The 21,722-nt window shown below is 37.3% G+C and overlaps 2 protein-coding genes across 4 annotated transcripts in view; one reads left to right on the top strand and one right to left on the bottom strand.

Annotated features, from left to right (window-relative positions):
• The window catches only part of FANCB (FA complementation group B), a 275,840-nt gene extending 254,885 nt beyond the window's left edge, over positions 1-20,955 (bottom strand). The window contains exons 1-5 of one of the 2 annotated variants that reach the window (XR_008958663.1): positions 20,822-20,955; positions 10,156-11,173; positions 5,622-5,774; positions 4,807-4,899; positions 472-600 (exon numbers count right to left, since the gene is read on the bottom strand). Coding sequence is in view for 1 of the 2 variants with exons in the window: in XM_026478105.4 (XP_026333890.2) it covers positions 472-600; positions 4,807-4,899; positions 5,622-5,774; positions 10,156-11,103 (1,323 nt within the window). In the remaining variant the exon portion in view is untranslated. The remainder of the gene's footprint in view (positions 1-471; positions 601-4,806; positions 4,900-5,621; positions 5,775-10,155; positions 11,174-20,821) is intronic. The other variant, XM_026478105.4, reaches the window with a different exon arrangement.
• A 129-nt stretch (positions 20,956-21,084) lies between these two features.
• MOSPD2 (motile sperm domain containing 2) overlaps positions 21,085-21,722 on the top strand; it is a 50,280-nt gene continuing 49,642 nt past the window's right edge. Inside the window, exons 1-2 of one of the 2 annotated variants that reach the window (XM_026478101.4) lie at positions 21,085-21,394; positions 21,551-21,620. In XM_026478101.4, coding sequence (XP_026333886.1) covers positions 21,386-21,394; positions 21,551-21,620 — 79 coding nt within the window. In that variant the 5' untranslated portion in view covers positions 21,085-21,385. The remainder of the gene's footprint in view (positions 21,395-21,550; positions 21,621-21,722) is intronic. The other variant, XM_026478100.4, reaches the window with a different exon arrangement.

A 21,722-nucleotide genomic window follows, 5' to 3' on the forward strand; every position in this document is an offset into this window, starting at 1 on the left:
AGAGGAATAAATACCCTTAGAAATGAACATTGCAACAGACAAAAAGAACAATTATAATACTGACGAAATTATGTATTCATTAATGAAAGGTTGAATAATACTCTGCATATTCTGTTTAAAGAGTCAGAAAATACAGAACTCAAAGAAAATACGTAATTTCTATGCAAATCATATAAATTAAAAAGTTTTAATAGTTAAATCTTTTGAACAAGAGGACTTGTTCCCCAAGGTTCCTGATAACTGAGATTTTAATATCCTACAGAATAATTTGCAAATTGGTAAAATATTGGCTCCTTAATCAAATATTTTCAAATCATAAAAGTCCAGCACTATAATCCCTGCCACTTTGCTTCTTAGATCCATTGAGTGGCATTTTCTAATATATCCAAATATTCCAATTTAAGTAACTCTTCAATAGGTTGTAGATTTTCAATTCATAAAATGATAAAATGGTCACATGATTAATTTTACCTTCTCTGCACTTGATGTACTATCATCTTTCCCTTGAACCAGGTTTATTAAAGTTTTATAAGATTTTGAAATAATTTTTTCCTTAAGCAAGAGATGCTGCTCCAATTCCTGAATAGAAGCCAAACCAACCTGCAAAGTAGAAAGAAAAACCATTGCCAGAGACATTTCAAATGAAACCTGATGATACCGTTAATTCAGAAAGTACTTTCTCCAAATTTGCTTATCAATTCATTTTTCTGTAGAAAAGCAGAGAATACTTCTCAGAGCAAAACTATTTTCTTTATAAGTTTTAAGTAATTATAAAGGAAAGGAACACAGCAAGTAACTGCGAGAGTTTAGGTACCCAACTGTGAGAATGCCAATATATTAGCATGCATTTCCCCACTAAGTAATCAATCAATATGAATATGGATGTCTAATCAATATGAATAAAAATCAAGGGCTACCAACACTCCTACCCCCACAGGTAAACTACTTTTCTTGTTGTTGAAATAATTTCTCCTTCGAAAAGCAAAGATATTATGAGTAGAAATGGTCAATTCTAATTTGATACTATTTGAAATCCTGTTCATGTAACATCTAGGGCAAATTTTAAGATAACACATGGCCCCCAAACTGCCACAAGTTTATTTTTGTCCTAATGAACTCAGTTCTTGGGTGGACTCTTAACTACAGGAAACAAAATTTGGCTCTGAACTGGGTAGAGAGCAACCCATTCCTTTTATTACACCAGATAAACAGATTTCACTATCAAGGATGAAACCTTCATGAAATGTATTTTGCTACTGAAACTATAAAGCAATGTCACTGAACTGATAGAAGTGGTTTCATTTCAGATGGATATCTGAGACTGTTTAAGTATTAATTCAACTTTTAATCTAACATGTTTTTCTAGATTGAAAACAAAAAACGCATCTGCTTTTTAATCCCTTTCTTTCAAATTATGGTTTAAGTCAGGTAAATTCCATTACTTTTTATTGGTGAACAGAAGGTGGAAAGTGAAGACTGTATTATATCTTACCTCATTGCACAAAATACGTAAAGTGTCTAGCTAATATTTTAAAACTTCATCTTTGACCTATTTCTGTGGGCTCCACGTTATTCACACTCATTCGCTGAGTAATTTGTGACTTAGGGAAAGGGAGCTGTACACTTCAGAGGGGGAGAGCCAAATCGGAGAATGCTGGGGGAGTAGGGAGGAGAAGAGAGGAATATGTGGGCACCCTCAAAAATTATCTGTGTTCTCTCTTCCCTACTCTCCTCAAAACATCCCCCAGCATCCTCGAAGACTAAATGGTGAATCACTATACTTAAATATTCTATGTTGTGAAGTTTTGTTATAAAACTATAAAAAAAACCATATGATAAAACATTTAAACAGCATAAAAATACTTCTCAACTTCTCTTTTTAGACCCTCAATTCCATTTGCATAGCTAACAGATCGTTTACCTTTCCAGAACTTTTCTATGTGTATGTTAAGGAATGCTTTCTTTCTCCTCACTACAAACAAGCAAATAAAACCTATCCCAAACCAAATACAGGAGCATACAGCACCGCAGGATACCAAACCTTGCTTTTTGGTCTTTTTACTGTGATCTCTCTCATACATGCAGAAAAGGGCATAATACAAAAAACAGTTTACAAACTATTAATGAAGTCAACACCCAAGGAACCATAAGCAGTCAGCTGCCCATGGGCACTGCCCAGTCACGAACTTCTCTTTTTCTGATGGAGGTGGCCTTTTAAGGTAACTTCCTTGTTTGTCTTCATAATTTTACCATCACTGTATCTCCTAAAGAACATTTTTAGTTTTTTGTGTTTTCCTTTTGAACCTTCTATGAATGGAGTCATTCTGTATGTGCTAGGTTTTAGAGTCATCCCATTTGTCGCTATTGGTTATTTCTTGTGAATAATTGCTCATGATGCCTTATTTCTTTATGTGCTTAGTTACTCTGTGAGTATTCATTTTCTTTGAAAAATTACTTGTGAGATTTATAAGGGGCCTAGGATAAAATGTGTATCTTGAGAGAGGATTATATGTTTGTTTCTGCCAGCTGCCTACAGTAGTACTGCTTTAGGTTAAACACAAATGCTCCCAGGGCAAAAGTAGCAACAGTGTTCTCTGGTTTCAGCCTTTACAGTTTGGCCTGAAAATTTATTCTTGTATTTTCAGCATTTTGAAGCTTTTAGGGAGATTTTAAAAACATATTTCAACTATGATATTAACTTGTTTTGATCAGAAGAGTTGGTCCAAATAAATTAGGTAACACATTAGTAGAGGTGGAATTTCTAAAAGTCATGCTTTCATAAATTATTTTGGCAACACCTCTAAATCAGTATAAAGATCTACCTTATTTTTGACAGCTGCATACTACTCCATAGTTCAAGTATATTATAACTGATCTACCAAACTCCTAATGATGGATACTTAAAATGACTTAATTTTGTTGTCCTTAAATACTACATAAACATTCTTATAAAATCATCTTTGTTTACTGTACATCCTTAGAATAGATTTCCAGAAGTAAAACTGCAAGAGTAAAAAGATATGTCCAATTCACATTTTATTAGCAATGACAAGTTTCCTTCTGAGGAGGTTCAGCCACTTTACGTTCTCAAGAATACTGTTTCAGAATGCATATTCACATTAAGGAAATTCATCCTTTGTCACTTGTTACAATTTCTATTTACATAACTCGTCTTTCTGTATATTTTACTTTGTTCAGAGAACTAAAGTTTTTAATGTAATTGATCTTTTCCTTTATGGTTTTATGCCCACTATGATATCTTATTATCTATTGCCCACATTCATAACTGTGTTCAATAAGTATTTAGTAAATTCACTTTCATAATTAAAATAGTTGCAAAAAATTTTTTAAAGAACCTACAAAGTACAAATATTTACTATCTGGCCCTTTACAAAAAAAGTTTGCCAGGGATACAGGAAAAAGTTAAATCACAACACAAGGAAACAGGCAAATCCAAAAAGAGGGACAATTGGCCTGGCCTCCTCATTAGAATCATTGTAAGAAAGTGGGGAGGGGCATTATTCTAGATAAAAAGACCAATAAGACATAAATAATCAAGTGCAAGTGTAAACTTTGAACAGATCATGAAAAAAAATCTATAAAAAAATTTTTGTGGCAATTAAAGACATATGAATACGGAATGAATATTAAATAAGATTAAGAGATTATTATTCATTTTCTAACTGTAATAATGCTATGGTATGTTTACATAGGAGAATGTCCTTATTTTTTAGGCAATCCCTGCTAAAATACATAGGAGTGAAGTTATAATATTTGCAACTTTCAAATGGTTCTGCAAAAATGTACATACACACGTGCATATGCACACAGAAGCACAGATAAGGAAGACAGAATTTTTTTAAAAAGTATAAATACTTGAATCCATGTGAGGACTAGAGATAACTACAGTGCTATTCTTTGAACTTTTCAGAATACTTAAAAATTTTTATGAAAGAAAAAAGGCAGATTACAAAAGAACATGCTTTTTTTTTTTTTTAAAGATTTTATTTATTTATGTGACAGAGAGACAGCCAGCGAGAGAGGGAACACAGCAAGGGGAGTGGGAGAGGAAGAAGCAGGCTCCCAGCCGAGGAGCCCGATGTAGGACTCGATCCCGCAAAGCTGGGATCACGCCCTGAGCCGAAGGCAGACGCCTAACGACTGCACTACCCAGGCGCCCCAAAAGAACATGCTTCTTATAATCATATTTCTACATAAATTTGCATGTATTCGTTTAAAAAAATCTACAAGAATATACACGCCAAAGTGTTAAAATGGGTTACATCTCAGTAGTGGACTCATAGGTAATTAGTTTCTTTTAAATATTTCTTTGTACAGTCTGAGTATTTCACAGGGAATATGCATTACCTTCATACACTTGGAAAAAACCAAGAACTCTTTTTTAGAGAGCTTTGTATGGAAAATTTGAGGGCAAACTGTTCATGTTTGGAACATGTTATGAGTCATCATATTTGATGCTCCTTTAAAAGAGATACTGTGATATACTGATACTTAAGACTAGAAAAAATGTGTTTTCAAAAGTGGGCTTCATATATTTTATCTTATGAGTCTCATTAAATTTACAGTCCTACTACAAAAAGTATCATTTTTAGATAATACATTTATAAGTAATGTCATAGTAGTTTTTACAGAGGTATTAAAAAGGCAAAGATCCTTTGAAATACCATTTTTTCCCAATCACTGAGTTGTTTACACATTAAGATCCTTTCTTTCAATGTTCTTTCCATCATTTAGAATAGCACTAACCCAAAAAAGCAAAAACAAAAAGCAAACATAGACACTAACTTTCAATCCTCTTTCCAGAGGAGGAACCATCAAATAACGATTCTGTTCTTTGTCTTCAAATAAGTCATCTTCACTGCAATCCGATGTTTCACTCTAAGAAATAAAAAAAAAAATACATTAAAACTGAAATTTTGAAATAAATTGAAAATTTATAAGATTAACAAAATACAATTAAAGTTTATCCAAAGGGCAGTTTTCCATGTTACACACTATTAGATAAGAAACAAAAACGATGTATTTTCCCCATCACTTCTTGCAACTAGAAAAAATTACTATCACCACCGACCTAACATTTATATACTGCTTCAAAAAGTATCAGCTCACTAGATTTTTATAAAATCCCACAACTAGGGAAAATAAGAATCATCTTCATTTTATTAAGGAAAAACACAGACTCAGGTATTTTATGCAGATCTGAAACTTCAGGGGTATTATTTCCCTTCTGCCCAAGATCTTAAGACATTATGAAGTGTTACTTCTTTTAATAAAGCAGGTTCACTTTATTTTACTCAATTAATCCAATGTTATCATGTTTACTGGTATAAAATGTGTTTTCAGAAGCAACACTAAAGTTAATTTACAGTGTTACTATCACTATACTCCAAATTTATAACAAAAGCATAGTCAATTCAACATTTATTGAAAGGAGATTCAATGTATAATTTTAAAAATTCAATCTACATATTTTTAATGTTCAAAATGTTTACTGTAAGTGTGAAATTACAAATATTGAAACAGTGGGTCAAAAGCTATAAAGCTCTTCAACTTTCTAAAATGGTTCTTAAAGTAATATATAAAAAGTATATGGAACTTACTGAATAGTTTATGTAGCCAAGATCTGTTACTGTAAACGAACTCAGGCAATCTGAATTCAAGGACTCCTGAAAAAGCAGCAGTACTTGTTCACTTCCAGTTCCTATGAAGTCATCTATCAGTACTGAGCTAATTTTTTCCCACTTTGCCGCAACCTGAAAGAAAGAGAGTGGAAAAGAAAAAAAAATCAGACGTGAAATAAACTAAATCCTTTTGTTGTGTGTAGATGTAATGTGTCCTCTTCAATTTTATAAACAAGTAATAAAAAATGGTAAACACTAAAAACTAAAGATCCTGGGGGATCAGAAAACATAAGGAGTTACAACAGTTTTACAAATAGCAAGATACTTAAATTTAATATTTTACCAGTTTGTCCAGGGTCTGTCACATTCCTGATTTCTATATTAAAATTTTATTATGACTTATAAATCCTAAACTTCTCGTGACTATTTTGGAAACTCCAGGTAACTAGAAGGTAGTGGTAAACACTCAAAAGTTCTCGAAGCAGAATAACTTTTAAGAGTCAAGATGAATTTCATACACTAAACTCTAGTGGAAGAGAACATAGCCATTACTAGGGACACAGAGGGGAAGGGATCCTACCAGCGAGGCACCTACAACCATCCTAGCCCACTGGAATGATCTGATCAATTTATACCAGAACATGGAATCCCAAGTTTAAAATAGAAGACAACTTCGTAAAAGTTCATGAAGCTGAAAGACTCCAGATGGGTCCCCTGGAAAACTAATACCATGGAGATCAGCTACCCCTTCTGCCTCAGACAGAAAAGCTAAAACTCCCGCTCAGTAGTACAGATACATCATCTAGATAGAGGGTGGCATGTATTAGAGCAAGACTATAAGTAAGACTTTAATCTATATAACCAAATATCGATCTTTCCCATATAAGGCTAATTTCCAAAGCCAAGATTTTTCACTTATACAGGGAAAAAGCTTATTTGTATACCCATATCCTCCCTTCCTCCCACCCCACCCCCACCATGAGTATCATGGAGTACAATGAACTTGTGAAGACATTAGTAGTACGAATGTGCTCAACAGGGGCACCTGGGTGGCTCAGTCAGTTGAGTGTCCAACTCTTGATTTCAGCTCAAGTCATGATTTCAGGGTCATGAGATGGAGCCTGGCATCAGCTCCGTGCTCAGTGGGGAGTCTGCTTGAGATTTCTTTCCCTCTACCCCTCCCCCCACTCATGTGCGCACTCTAATATTTTTTTTGAAAAAAATGTGCTCCACACACAAACATGATAGAGCTATGCACTCATGTATGCACACACACATTTACAATCTAAAGCTCTAGAATAGTGCTGTCCGGAATATAAGAGAGCAACAATATAAGGCATATATATTTAATTTTAAAGTTTCCAGTAGCCAATAAAAGAAAATTCTCTAGCAGCAGTGAAAAGAAAAAGGTGAAATTAATTTTATATTTAATTTGATCTGCTATATCCAAGAGTATCATTTCAATATTATCAATAAAATTAGATATTTTCTTATCTTTTTTTTATTAAGCCTTTAAAATCTTGTGTGTACTTGACATTTATAGCACATTCCAATTCAGACGAGCCACATTCCAAATGTTGAATAACTACGTGTGGCTAGAGGTTACCATATTAGACAGCACACCTCTAGAACATACTAACCTCTATCTACAACATACCAATATCTAAGTATACTTGACAATGATTCAGTTTTGAAATACCTGCTACATAGATTCCTGTCAAAACTTAGAGGCAATTTCACTTGAGAGAGAAAACCTAAGAGAAAAGCTAATCATGCATTTGTCTAGACTCAGCTCTGTTTCAAGTTCTATCACTGGATTAAATAAACATTATACCTGGGGCTTTTATGAAGGGCTGATCTGATAACATCCTAACCTTGATTTTCAGTATTTATTCTAATTTATGCTTGTTTGTACTTTACCTGTCTTTTAAGCTGCCTTGATTCCTTTATAGAATGAGGTAGTAAAAGGATGGTTGGAGGTGAATCCATAGCCAACCCAAGGGAAGATTCTGTCTATTGTTTTTTCCCATTTTGGAGCAAAACTGCTATCAGAGACAACATTTTATTATTCAGTAATGTATTCGCTTTATTATTCAAAACCTCTTACATAATACCACAAACAGTAAATTCCTCTCAGAACTCAATGTCAGAAAAAAAGTTTTCCCTTGATAGTATGTTCCATTCAGTTGTAAAACCTGCTATATTTGGTTTTTTTGTCCTAACTACTAAACTAAGTGTAATTCCTCAAATGCGATCACTTCCCTTAACCCAGGTTCTCTGACATGGTTATCTCTCCTCCCCCTTTATTCCTGTTTTTAAAGTAATTGCATATTTTACCCTAAGATATATATTTTTTAAGTAGGTGAATATAAATGTAACACCAAGGTAAAAGCAAGAGCTGCAAAATTCCCAGAGTAGCAAGGTTACCAAAGCAATTTATGAGCACTTAATTTGTGGATATCAGGGTGTAATTCCAGAGCTTTCAACACAGGGCATTTGAAAACAGCTTAGACGCACAGAATCCCTAAAGAAGTAGCTTAAGAGGTGTGTCAGTAGCTACTTAGGTAAATAATTTGTGCAAAGGATGATGGTCCATTGTAGACCAAGAACCCTAGATCACAATTTCAAGGCAGGAAAGCCAACCAACAGTTTACATGTTCACTTACAGAGAGTGGCATAGTATCACTCTGGGTAATGTGTTAGTAGCAAAGCTCTACAGTGTCCAAGCAGGGGACCCACTTAAAGTGTGTGAGGACTATATTATACTGAATTAATGAGGCACAAGGGGACTGTTTTTACTTACCCAGGTGAATAAGGGACCTCAGGTAGGTGCAAGTCAATGATGACAGTCCTAGCCCTTGTATAACATAATAATAACTACTTACTGAGCTTCTCCTGTGTGCCAAGCACTGTGCAAGACACTTTACAATGTCATTTTAATTCTTTCCTCTCAGAGGCAGGATGATCCCAATTTCATAAAGATAGGAAACGAGTTCACAAAAATTAAACACATTCCTTAAGGTAAGACTAGTAAGTGTCTCAGTTGGGATTCAAACCCAGGTTAAGTGTGCTTTTTCCATTACCCTGACCCCAATAAGGATTATAGGCTATACTAGATGTTTCCCTGCTACCATTTCTGGAAAGGAAAAGAGAATAGAAAAAGACAGAAAATGTTACCTTCCAAATAACCTTCAAATAAAAGTACAATATGCTTTTAAAAGATTGCTTTCAAAATAAAATAGGGTACTTTCAAATTACTTTTCTTTCAAAAATGTAAATGTTATTTATTTATTTGAGAGAGAGAGCATGCGAGTGCAGGGGGAGCAGCAGTGGGAGGAGGAGAGACAATCTTTTAAGCAGGCTCCACGCCCATTGCAGCGCCCAACCCAGGGCTCGATCTCATGTCTCTGAGATCATGACCTGAGCCTAAAACAAGAGCTGGATGCTTAACTGACTAAACCACCCAGGTGCTCCTTCTTCTGAGAATTTAAGTTATGTATGTATTACAGAGGTTAAATACGGTTACATAACCCCTATTAATATGAAGGTAATTCACAAGGCAAAGCCTGATAAAACACAATCTCAACCTGACATTTTCACACACACAAACAGAAACACACATACACAAAGTAAGGATTTACCTAAAAAAATGGGTAGCTCAGTTGGTTAAGGGTCTGAATCTTGATTTTGGCTCAGGTCATGATGTCACGGTCTTGAGATTGAGACCGGCATCGGACTCCACACTCAGCACGGAGTCTGCTTGAGATTCTCTCTCTCCCTCTCCCTCTGCCCCTCCCTCCACTCTCACACTCTCTCTCTAAATAAATAAAATCTTGGGGCGCCTGGGTGGCTCACTGGGTTAAGCATCTGCCTTCAGCTCAGGTCATGATTCTGGGGTCCTGGGATAGAGCACTGAGTCAGGCTCCATGCTCAGCAGGGAGTCTGCTTCTCCCTCCCCTGCCTGCCACTCCACCTGTTTGTGATCTCTGTCAAATAAATAAATAAAATCTTTTAAAAAATTAGAAATAGTTGTATTAAAAGACAAATAAATACTTGTAGCTATATATTTATATATTTCCAAATAATTTGAAGGTTTTATGACTCAAAACGGCAAGGCAAAACCTTTATTAGGTAGTATTCAGATAACTTTAAGAAATAAGAATGATGCAATATATATGATTTTAAGTGCAGCACTAAAAATTGATTTGGATAATAAGACTCAAGGATAGGGATGCCTGGGTGACTCCGTCGTTTAAGTGTCTGCCTTCGGCTCAGGTCATGATCCCAAGGTCCTGGGATTGAGCCCCACATTGGGCTCCCTGCTCAGCAGGGATTCTGCTTTACCCTCCCCCCACCCCCACCCCACTCATGCTTTCTCTTGCTATCTCTCTCTCCCAAATTAATAAAATCTTTTTTCAGAAAAAAGACTCCAGGATACACCCTATGAAACATATAAATGCTTTAAAGGTCTAAGGCTACACCAATTGAATGATTATAAGAATAAGTACTGTACCTGAAAGTTCTTTTTCCAAACGGCACAAGCATCACTGGACCTAAAGGATACGACGAAAAGGTCTCCTCTGCCTGAATCCATAACTTGAACTGCACAAGGATCTCCAAATGGAAGCTGGCACACACTTTTAGGAGTCCCATTTTGAAATGAAATCAGCTGATTCTTTCGAGTAAGGGCAATCAGAGACATTCTTAATTGATTGTTGACAATCTCAGTTGCACAGACATGCACATAAGTTACTACACTGCTATAAGCAGGAGGGATAATGTATGCATCACTTATTACTTCTTCATTTTCAAGGGAGTATACACAAAATTTGGTATTCCAAATTGCATAATCTGATTTTGAAAGCTTTTGAGTGCATCCTTCCTCAGATAAAAAACATGTCTTTGGTCCTAATAAAACCATACCTAGATTTTCAATCTCCCCTGCCCACTCAACAGAGGAAAAATTAAGAGACACAGTAATAATTTTGCCAGTTTGGGAAGAGATACAGTAGAATGTTTTGCCATGTCTCCATAAAACTAAAGGGCCATTAAGGACCCTTACACCATCTTTCAACTCATGGCTTAGTCTAAAGCTCAAACGCTTTTCAAATTTATTGGTACTGTGAAGAAATAGAAGAAAATATCTGAAGATGTTATTCTTTTTATTACATTGTATCATAATATAAGGGAGATTAATTCCAGTTCTGAAATCTGACACACAGTTGCAACACATGATTTTTAAATGAGAGTTTTCTTCCTTTAGCATAAAGAATCCAGTGGACTTCTGAACAAATGCTCTTGTTCTTCTATCAAATACCATTCTCCTGACATGTAATATGGGTATTTTTGCAGGCCGTTTACTTGCAAAATCTCCCTTAGACAATCGAAAAATAAGGACTTCCCCATTATAACACAAGAGTGTTTCTTGTTCGTTAGATGACATTGCTTGTTTGCTAGTCATTCCACAATATCAAGTCTTTGTGTTGGTCCAATTTTCGAATGCAAATTGATTCCAGTCGATGCTTTTAAACCTAAAAATGTAATGAGGAAAACTACCATCAAGTAGGCAGTTGAAAAGAAAACACATTTCTGCTAGAGAACTCTCACATAGATAACTATAAGTTTTATGAACATTTTTAAGCTTTTTAAGCTATCTTAACAATGATACACTTATCAAAAAAACCACATCCCAAATATCATTTCTGTACAGTTAAAAAACACAGTTTGCAAACAATGCAAAGAACCACATCACAAACAATAACTGAATGTGTTAACAGCATCTATTAAAAGCTGTGGGTGGTCTATTGAAAGTGCCTGAAGACGTTTTTTCTGGTTCAGGGGATTTCTTAAGGGTTCCACTTCTCTCTTTCAAAACTACCAACCTAATCTGGTTTTCCCATCCCCCCCCCCCCCCCCGCCATTTTCCACCCTGTTGACTCAAACCTGGTTTTTTCCTCTCAGCCTTACACCCTCAACAATGACAATTAAGTACTCAATGACTCAAATTGAGTGCTACCACACCCAGGCACCTGGGGTCCTTCTTTCCTGAAACAGGAGCTCATACAGACTCTATGGCCAAAATAAAAGCCCAGAAAGAAAAACGGGATTCTATGCCATGGTTTAAAAAGACCTATATAGGAATAACAGAAATAAATATTAAATCTTTTGCAAAAACAGTGCAGCTTTAGGACCTTAAGAAAGTCATTATTCCTATTCCAAGTAGAAAAAACTAGAAGATTAGTAACATTATAATGAACACAAGAATTAAATAGCTATCAATTATTCAGGTTTATATGCCAGGTACAATATATAATTTCATTTAACGTTTACAACTATTCTTTTAAAGTAAGCATTCTTATTATCACATCGTTCAACTGAGAAAACTTGATTATTTTAAGGAAAGTCAGAAAATTTTCCAAGGTTACAACACTAATTGGCAATGGCACTAGATTTGGAAGAGGGGCCCTCTGACTCCCAAGCCTACACTTTAAACTACCACTCTGTCCTGGCATGCATCCCCTTACTCTGAACACTGGTTATAAGCAAGGCAATCTGAGAGAATTAGTAAAGTAGAATGAAGAACAAAGGAACACTCATGGCATCACAAATGGCAAGATTTCATTCTTTTTATGGCTGAGTAATATTCCATTTTACACACACACACACACACACACACACACACCCCCGACATCTTTATCCATTTATCTATTGATGGACACCTGGGACCTACAGGATATTATATGAAGTGAAATAACTCAGAGAAAGATAAATGTTATAGGATTCCACTTACACATGGAATCTAAAAAACAAGATGAACAAACAAACAAAAAACGCTCTTAAATACAGAGCACAAACTGCCAGAGGGGAGGTCAGTGGAGAAACGGGCAAAATAGATGAAGGGGATTAAGAGGTACATACTTCCATTTATAAATAAGTCATGGACATGAAAAGTACAGCCTACGTCTGTATCTTTGGGGAAAATACCCAGTAGTGCAATGGCTGGATCATAGGGTAGCTCAATTTTTAACTTTTTAAGGGACCTCCACACTGCCAAAGTGGCTGTACCAACTTGCATTCCCAACAGTGTAAGAGGGATCCCCTTTCTCCACATCCTCTCCAACATTTGTTTCCTGCCTTGTCAATTTTTGCCATTCTAACCAGCATAAGGTGGTATCTCAATGTGGTTTTGATTTGAATTTCCCTGATGGCTGATAATTTTGAACATTTTTTCATGTGTCTGTTAGCCATTTGTATGTCATCATTGGACAATATTCTGTTCATATCTTCTGCCATTTTATGATTTGTTTGTTTCTCACGTATTGAGTTTGAGAAGTTCTTTGTAGATCTTGGATACCAGTCTTTTATCTGTAGCATCATTTGCAAATATCTTCTCCCATTCCGTGGGCTGCCTCTTAGTTTTTTTGACTGTTTCCTTGGCTGTGCAGAAGCTTTTTATCTTGATGAAGTCCCACAAGTTCACTTTTTCTTTTCTTTCTCTTGCCTTTGGAGATGTGTCATGAAAAAAGTTGCTGTGGCCAATGTCAAAGAGGTTGTAGCCTATGTTCTCCTCTAGGATTTTGATGGATTCCTGTCTCACGTCGAGGTCTTTCATCCATTTGGAGTTTATCTTTGTGTATGGTGTTAGAGAGTGGTCAAATTTCATTCTTTTGCATGTAGACCAATTTTCCCAGCACCATTTATGGAAGAAACTGTCTTTTTTCCACTGGATGTTTTCTCCTGCTTTGTCAAAGATTAGTTGCCCAAAGAGCTGAGGGTCCATTTCTGGATTCTCTATTCTGTTCCATTGGTCTATGTGTCTGTTTTTGTGCCAGTACCATGCTGTCTTTGTGATCACAGCTTTGTAGTATAGCTTGAAATCCGGCAACGTGATGCCCCCAGCTTTGTTTTTCCTTTTTAACAATTCCTTGGCGATTCGGGGCCTTTTGTGGCTCCACACAAACTTAAGGGCTGTTTGTTCCAGTTCTTTGAAAAATGTCATTGGTATTTTGATTGGGATGGCACTGAAATTGTAGATTGCTCTGGGTAGCATAGACATTTTAACTATGTTTATTGTTCTGATCCATGAGCATGGAATATTTTTCCATCTTTTTGTGTCTTCTTCAATGTCTTTCAAGAGTGATTTATAGTTTCTAGAATATAGATCCTTTACGTCTCTGGTTAAGTTAATTCCGAGATAACGTACGATTTTTGGTGCTATTGTAAATGGAATGGATTCTCTTTCTTCAGTCTCATTGTTTGTGTATAGAAATGCAACTGATTAGGGCCATATGCACCCCAATGTTCATAGCAGCATTGTCCACAATAGCTAAATCGTGGAAGGAGCCAAGATGCCCTTCAACAGATGACTGGATAAAGAAGATGTGGTCCATATACACAATGGAATGTTACTCAACCATCAAAAAGAACAATTTCACAACATTTGCAGCAACATAGACGAGACTGGAGGAGATAATGCTAAGCGAAATAAGTCAAGCAGAGAAAGATAGTTATCATATGGTTTCACTAATTTATGGAACGTAAGAAGTAGGAAGATCGGTAGGAGAAGGGAAGAAGAAGGGGGGTAAACAGAAGGGGGAATGAACCATGAGAGACTATGGACTCTGGGAAACAAACTGAGGGCTTCAGAGGGGAGGAGGGTGGAGGAATGGGATAGGCCGGTGATGGGTATTAAGGAGGGCACGTATTGCATGGTGCACTGGGTGTTATACGCAAGTAATGAATCATGGAACTTTACATCAAAATCTAGGGATGTACTGTATGGTGACTAACATAATAAAAATTATTATAAAAAAAAGTACAGCCTAAGGAATGTAGTCAATATTATAATAACGTTGTATGGTGACTATGCTTATTATGGTGAACACTGAATAATGTATAGAATTATTAAATCAATATGCTGTACACCTGAAATACACAACATGTCAATTTTACTTCAATAGTAAAAATAAAGTTTAAAAAAGAACACAGGCCAAATCTAACTGCAAAAAACCCAAAATTACAACAAAGGGACAGCGCTTACAGTGACCACACAAATAAGAGAAAAATGTTGATATGTACTCAGTGGCCATAAATGCAGAGTCACTTTTTTTAACAGCTGTGGAAAGCTCAGCATATGCTATGAACTGCACATGGTCGGAGAGCCTAAAGAACTGTGTGAATGGTGGGCCTGGTCTGCCTCTTACTGGAGGTATGACTTTGGGCAAGTTACTTAATCCCTCTATGCCTCATATCCACATATAATGGGGTGAAGTACTACCCCACAAGGTATTGAAATTAACTAATATAACTTAAAATAGAACCTGACACACAGAAAGTGCTTGATAAAGCTTAGCCGCTACCACTATCATTATCATCATCATCATGGCCAGCTCTGGGTTATACAGTACCCAACCTCTGAAACATCAGAACAGTTGCATACTTAAGTTTGTGAATTCTGAAAGGTCCCTCTCCACCATAAATAACTCTAACTCATCCTCTTTCTTTTCTCCTACTTGTGGATCATTTACACCAGGAAATTCAACTATTTCAGAAAACTAGGTCATTTGCAATTAAGTAATAATGTTTTCCTCTGCTGAATGAGAAACAAACTGCAAAGGCTTAAGTTTTGGTCTTTTATTATAAAAATCTACCAAGAGTCCAATTAGAAAAGTATCACTGAACCATCTACAAATTTAACTTAATGTAGCATTTTGTGGAAATGACTTTAATTCAGAGGCACTTCTATTAAAATGCAGACTTGATTAGTCAGCATCTACTTTCAAATTGGAGGTGCCATGGCTTATTGTCTAATTTCCAAATACATCATTTGTTGTAGTTTTAAACGGTGTTCACAAATTCTTTGAAATTCCTTCCATCAAGAAGTGGCACTTAATTCTCTTCTCCTTGGGTGAGGGCCGGTCATTATGATTCACTTCTAGCCAACAGAATATGATAGAAGGGACAACGTGAGACTTCTGAGACTGGGTCATAGAACATTGTGGCTTTCTTGTTGACCTGCTCCTTGGATCACTTGCAATGAGGAAAGCCACCTGCCATATTATAAAGATACTCAGGCAGCCCCATGGAGATGTGCATACAGCAAGGAACTATGGCTTCCTGCCAAAGGTCAGCAAGAGACTGGGGCCCTTTACCAACAGCCATGTGAGTGAGCCTTCTTGGGATCAGATCTTCCAGCTCCAGTCAAGCCTTCAGATGATTCAGTCCCCCTGGAGAGATCCTGAGTCAGAAGAACCAAGCTAAGCTGCTCCCAAATTCTTGATCCTCAGTAATTTTGAGACAACGTTTGATGTTTAAAGATGCTAAATTTGGGAATAATTTGTTATACAGTAACAAATACATTCCTCTATGGTAATTTGTTTAAGTTGATGATACTGCTTTTGAGAATTTCATGAAACCTATTACTTGAAGTAACTGGAGAAGCTGTATCATAATACAAATTAGCAGAAGTCACTGGCTTACTGGTTTGTTGTTAGGCAATTAATGCAAAGATCTGGGACAACGGGTATCATAAAGTAGTCTCAGCTTTATTAGTAAAGAAGATACGTAGGTAAATCAAAGGTGTGGCTTTTACTTATGAAACTTTTAAAGGAAATAAACATAGTATTACAACAAAATGTATTAATAATAATTTATTTAAAATTTCCCACAGATATGCCAAGTCTCTTAGATTTCTAAAAGAAGTTTCCTTTTTCAGCATTAAATGATACACTGTTCTTTTAGCATTAAAATAATAATCTGGGGCACCTGGGTGCCATTTTAGGGGCGACTGGGTGGCTCAGTTGGTTAAGTGTCTGCCTTAGGTGCAGGTCATGATCCCAGAGTCCTGGGATGGAGCTGGGCATGGCTTCGGGCTCCCTGCACAGCGGGGAGCCTGCTTCTCTCTCTGCCCCTCCCCCTGCTCATGCTTTCTCTCTAACAAATAAAAATCTTAAAAAAATAAAATAAGATGATATAATCTGAGGTAAAGATATAAGAACTTGTCTTTTACTACCTATTTACGTGAAAAGTTTTTCAGATTTCTTAAGTACTAAAAACAACCAAAAGAACTTCTATACAGAAAAGGATTTTGGAAAAAATGAGTGAGACCCTTAATACAGAGATAAAGAATAACACAGTGGAGATAAAGGGCTCAATAAACAAAATGAAAGCACACTTGACAGAATGAACAGCAGGCTGGAAGAAGCAGAGGAATGAATGAGTGACCTAGAAGGCAGGGTAATGGAAAGTAATCAAACTGAACAAAAGAAAGAAAAAAGAATTATGTAAAATGAGAACAGACGTGGGGAACTCAGTGACTCCATCAAGCATAATAACATTTGTTATTTTAGTATTAAATGTCACAACTAATGTTTAATCAACGCAATGCTCTGGTTCACCAATATCTGAGTATGACAGAAGTAAGGAGAATCTGATTGCTAAAAGGTCAGCAGAATATCCCCCTTTACTAAACTCTAGAGTATGTATTGTTGCACCTTGATAAAGTCATATGACTTAAGAAAATCAGACCCCTTACATTCTCTTCTTTTAATACTACCAGCAAGTTCCTTAACTTGGAAACCACTATCTTCCAACTCTGTTCCAACTGCCACTACAGTAGTTCAGGCTTTCAACTCTCACTTAGGCTGACGTAAAAGGTTCTTAAATTGATCTTCCTTACTCTAGGCTCTCTCCCCTCCAACTTATCAATTTATTTATGCTACCTCAGTTATTGTTCTAAAACACAAACCTGATCTGGTAACTGTCCCCTACCTCAAAAACTTTGCATGTACCCTCTCCCCCTTCTCAATAGATGTATGATCCTTGAATCACTTCCTGGAAAGATAGATGCTAAACACTGTGAATTGAACACATGGATGACACAGAGACAAAAGATTGCAAACCATTGCTATAAAGTTTATCATGGCATTCAAAGCCCTGTTATAATCCTAACCCAACATGCGTTTAGCATGAGCTCAAGGCAAAAAGCAAACTTATTCTCATGGATTTAGATTCAAATAGATTTAAATGGCTGTTATATGAAAAGTCTTTATTTTTAAATAGTACTGCAAAACCATGCACATTTTAAATATAAGTTATTTAAAATTGATCACCTTCAGAGTTAAAAATTAGAAGGCATTAATATATTTATTTATTTATGAAGATAAATTTTTTTCCTCAAACTTTCTATAATCTCAAGGCTTACTGAATTTACATACCTGTGTACATTTTATTTTATACTGATGCAACATCTGTTTTAAGAGTAAGAGTTCTTAGCATATGTTCATAAAACAAAACTTTAAGCCTATGGAACAAATGGTAATTTCCTTTTTTTAGATAAAAATAATATGGAAACAACTGAAAGTAAGATCAATTTAGAGGTTCTAAGACCAATATAAACAAGCCCTGATTAATCAAACCCTGATCATCAGAGCACCAGACCTACTATTCCAGCCTATCGGTCATCTGACTTTTTACTTATCCTTACAACAGTGGCTTACACAGTTGTGGCTTACACCCTTACAACAGAAAAACACAAAAACAAAAAAAAAACAAAAAAATAGGTAACTCAAACCGGTTAAGTTTTACCTCCTATCGCAGCTAATGGGATGGGGAGGGGGTTGGAAGCAGATTATTTATAAAATACTACATAATTAATGTGTTTTTCCTGTTCTGTATTACCATATATCAAAGTTGACTGTATATATTCTGTACATAAAATGAAAATACATAAGTATACTAGGGAAATAATACATGCTAACAGAAATATAGTAGGTTGGCAATAAATTATCACCCTCATCCACTCTTCCCTACCAACCTCCTATCAAAAAAACAATGTTCCTTTTAAATGCTAATAAATTCCTCTGGGCGTCATATAAATTCCAGAACTCTTCAAATAAACTACCTGTCTGGTTGAGGAAGATCCAAAAAGAGCACCATATTTTCTGCAGATAAAATCTAAAAATGTCTCTAAGAAACTGTATCAAGCATGACCAATAGAAAGCATCTTTGGAAAAAAAAGGTAGAATTAAGATACCCAACTAAAAATTTCACCTAAGAATATTAAGCATAATTTTATAAGCATAATACGCATAGATGTACTTTTCACAACATATAGGACATTATTTACCTAAGTAAATTAACTTGGCTACAGAATAGGTCTGCTGTTAAAAACATTTTTCTACCTATATAACTGGAAATCATTTGTAGAAGCCTACCCAGAATCAAGCTCCATTTTCCCTTTTCCAACAATGCTTAGTGTATCTGAAATGTAGGTAAACATGGGGGAATGGTGATCTACTAAGAGAATTAGGAAGGCGAAGTTAAATGTTTTCTAAGTCATTCTAAGGACTTCTAACTTTCTCCAAGCAATGATACATCACTGGAAGATTTCAAAAATAGAAATCACAGGATTGTACTTCTGAATTATAAAGATTCTAGTGACGATGCTGAAAATGGGGGTGAGGTGAGAATGGAGGCAAAGCCATCAATTAGGAGTTAATTATGAGTTCTTAATTAAAGGGAGAGGTGACTTTGGAAGGCAGTTTGGCAGCCACCCGAAATGCATATATCCAGCAATTTCATTTCTAGATATGAACCCAGAGAAATAATCCTACATAATAATGTACAAAGACATTGCTCTAGAATGTTCACTCTGTTGTTTGTAATATTAAAAAAGTAAAAAACTTCAATGACCATCAATAGGGGAATGAATAAATACAGATGGAATATCATACTACAGTTAAAAGAAATGAATTAGATCTATGTATACCACCATAGCTAAATTTCAAAAATCAAATGAAAAAAAATAAGTTGCAGAAAAATGTATTCTGAAGTTTGTTATTTATCTAAATCAAAACACATAAAACAACATTACATATTTTCTGTTTACCTACAAAGGCTACATTCCCTGAGTGCTTCTGTGTGCCAGGTACTATTCTAAGCACTTTGAACTCATTTATTCCTCGCTACATTCTTATGCTATAGGCAATATTACCCCATTTTACAGATGAGGAAACTAAGGCATGGAGTTTAAGAATCTTCTCAAAGGCCTAAAAACAGAAAGTAACAGAGCCAGGATTCAAACTCAGGCAGCCTTGTCGAAAATTTAAAGAGCAAAGATTCTGTAAAGGTTCATGCCAAATTCCAAAGACTTTATTCTGGAGAAGGGGATAGGTATCAGGGTAGGGGAGTGGAGCCAGAGGAATCTTTAGCTTAGCTGCAACGTTATTTTTTTTTTATTTGACAGAGATAGACAGCCAGCGAGAGAAGGAACACAAGCAGGGGGAGTTGGAGAGGAAGAAGCAGGCTCATAGCGGAGGAGCCTGATGTGGGACTCGATCCCATAACGCCGGGATCACGCCCTGAGCCGAAGGCAGACGCCTAACCGCTGTGCCACCCAGGCGCCCCTGCAACGTTATTTTTAACAATGTATCCAATTATTTTTTAACAATATGTCAATTTTTCTCTATAAAAATTTGTAGCATATTAAAAAAAGTCTCGGCCAAAGACGCTAAAGTGTCAATCGTGGTTGACTGTGGATGATGGAAATATGGGGACTTTTCTTCCTGCAATTTCTTTGGAGTTTTCAGTATCTTTCAGTTTTTAAAAAAGCCAGTACTATTTAATGCAAAACTATTTCCTTTCAATATTTTAGCCAACAACCATAAAATTGTTCCAGTGCCTCATAAGCCTAAATCTTTCTGAAGTTTGGCACTTAATGTCATTTTGCACTGGATAACTGTCAAGGGGCCTCCCTGTGCGTGGCAGGCTATTTAGCAATACCCACTAGATGCCAGTAGCAGACCCCATCCCGGCTGTGAAAACGAAAAAAGTCTCCAGACACTGCCAAATGTCCCCTGCGAGACAAAATTGCCCCAGGCTGAGAACTACCGTAGTTAATAAGCTATAAGATGCTTTATATCTTTTAACTTCATATAACTGCTTTAGTTTAAGGATTCCAAATATATAAGCCTTTATAAGTTTCTCACACTCAAAATGTGAAGAAAGTTTCAAGCGAAATAATCCTATACAGCAAGCACTTAAAATCCAAAGAATGATGAACAATGGCCATGGCAGACTCGCTTGCGTCCCCTTATTCCGCAAAGAAGGGAACCAACCCAGCTCTGCCGCCCAGCCCCGCGAAGGCCAGGTAAGGGCAAGGGACGACTGGACGGCCCTACCTCACCGCGCGAGGCCCTGCGTCCTACAGCCGCCACGTTTCCGACTCCCTACGCGGGCGCAGGGTCCCTCCGCTCCAAACCTCCCGCCCGCGCGCTGCATCCTGGGAGATCCGGGCCGGAGGCTGCGTCGAAAGCAGAGGAGGCGGAGCCTGCCGAGCCAGCCCAGAGACGGTTGCCCAGAGAGGCTGAGGAGGCGGGGCCTCCAAGGAATGTTGTGAAAGCGAAGGGCGGGCGGAGCTTGCTCGGGCGGAGCTCCGCGCGGGAAGCTCCCGTGATCCGGTGGTAGGCGGAGGCGGGTCCGCAGTGCAGGGGACGTCGGGGGAGCGGAGCCCAAACGAGAAGCTAATGGAAAGCCAGGCTGTGGCCTGGTTCCGCCTCCAGACCCAGGCGGCCACATTGGATTGGACAACGCGGCGACGCTTCCGCCCGCCTCCCGGTGTCACGCGACTGTCTCCACCTCCCGCCCTTCCCTCTCTACCTACTGGCCCGCTTGGCCAGTGATGAGATATTCGGACAGGTGGGGAAGTGGCCACGGCGATCGAAATCACGTCCACTACCGCGACCATGGCCGAGGTGAGGAGGTGATCACACCGCTGCCGGCCCTCCCCTCAGACCCGGAAGCTTCCTCTGAAGCTCGGGGGCTGTGCGCCCAGGTGCAGGTGGGCTGGGCTGAAGGGAAGCGGGGTGGTGCGCGTGGTGTCTAAGCGTCCCTTCGTGTCTCCCTTTCAGTATCACGCCCAGAATAAAGCCAAGCTCATCTCTGAGACCCGACGGAGATTCGAAGCCGAATATGTGACAGGTGGGTACCGCGTTCTCGATGTTGAGGCAGGTGTGCAGTGAGCGTCCCCAACTTTCTAAAGGTGTTTGCAGGTGTCTGTGGGAGGCTTTAGGGACCATTTCG

Source organism: Ursus arctos, chromosome X (assembly GCF_023065955.2).
Source record: "Ursus arctos isolate Adak ecotype North America chromosome X, UrsArc2.0, whole genome shotgun sequence".
Taxonomy (NCBI): Eukaryota; Metazoa; Chordata; class Mammalia; order Carnivora; family Ursidae; genus Ursus; species Ursus arctos.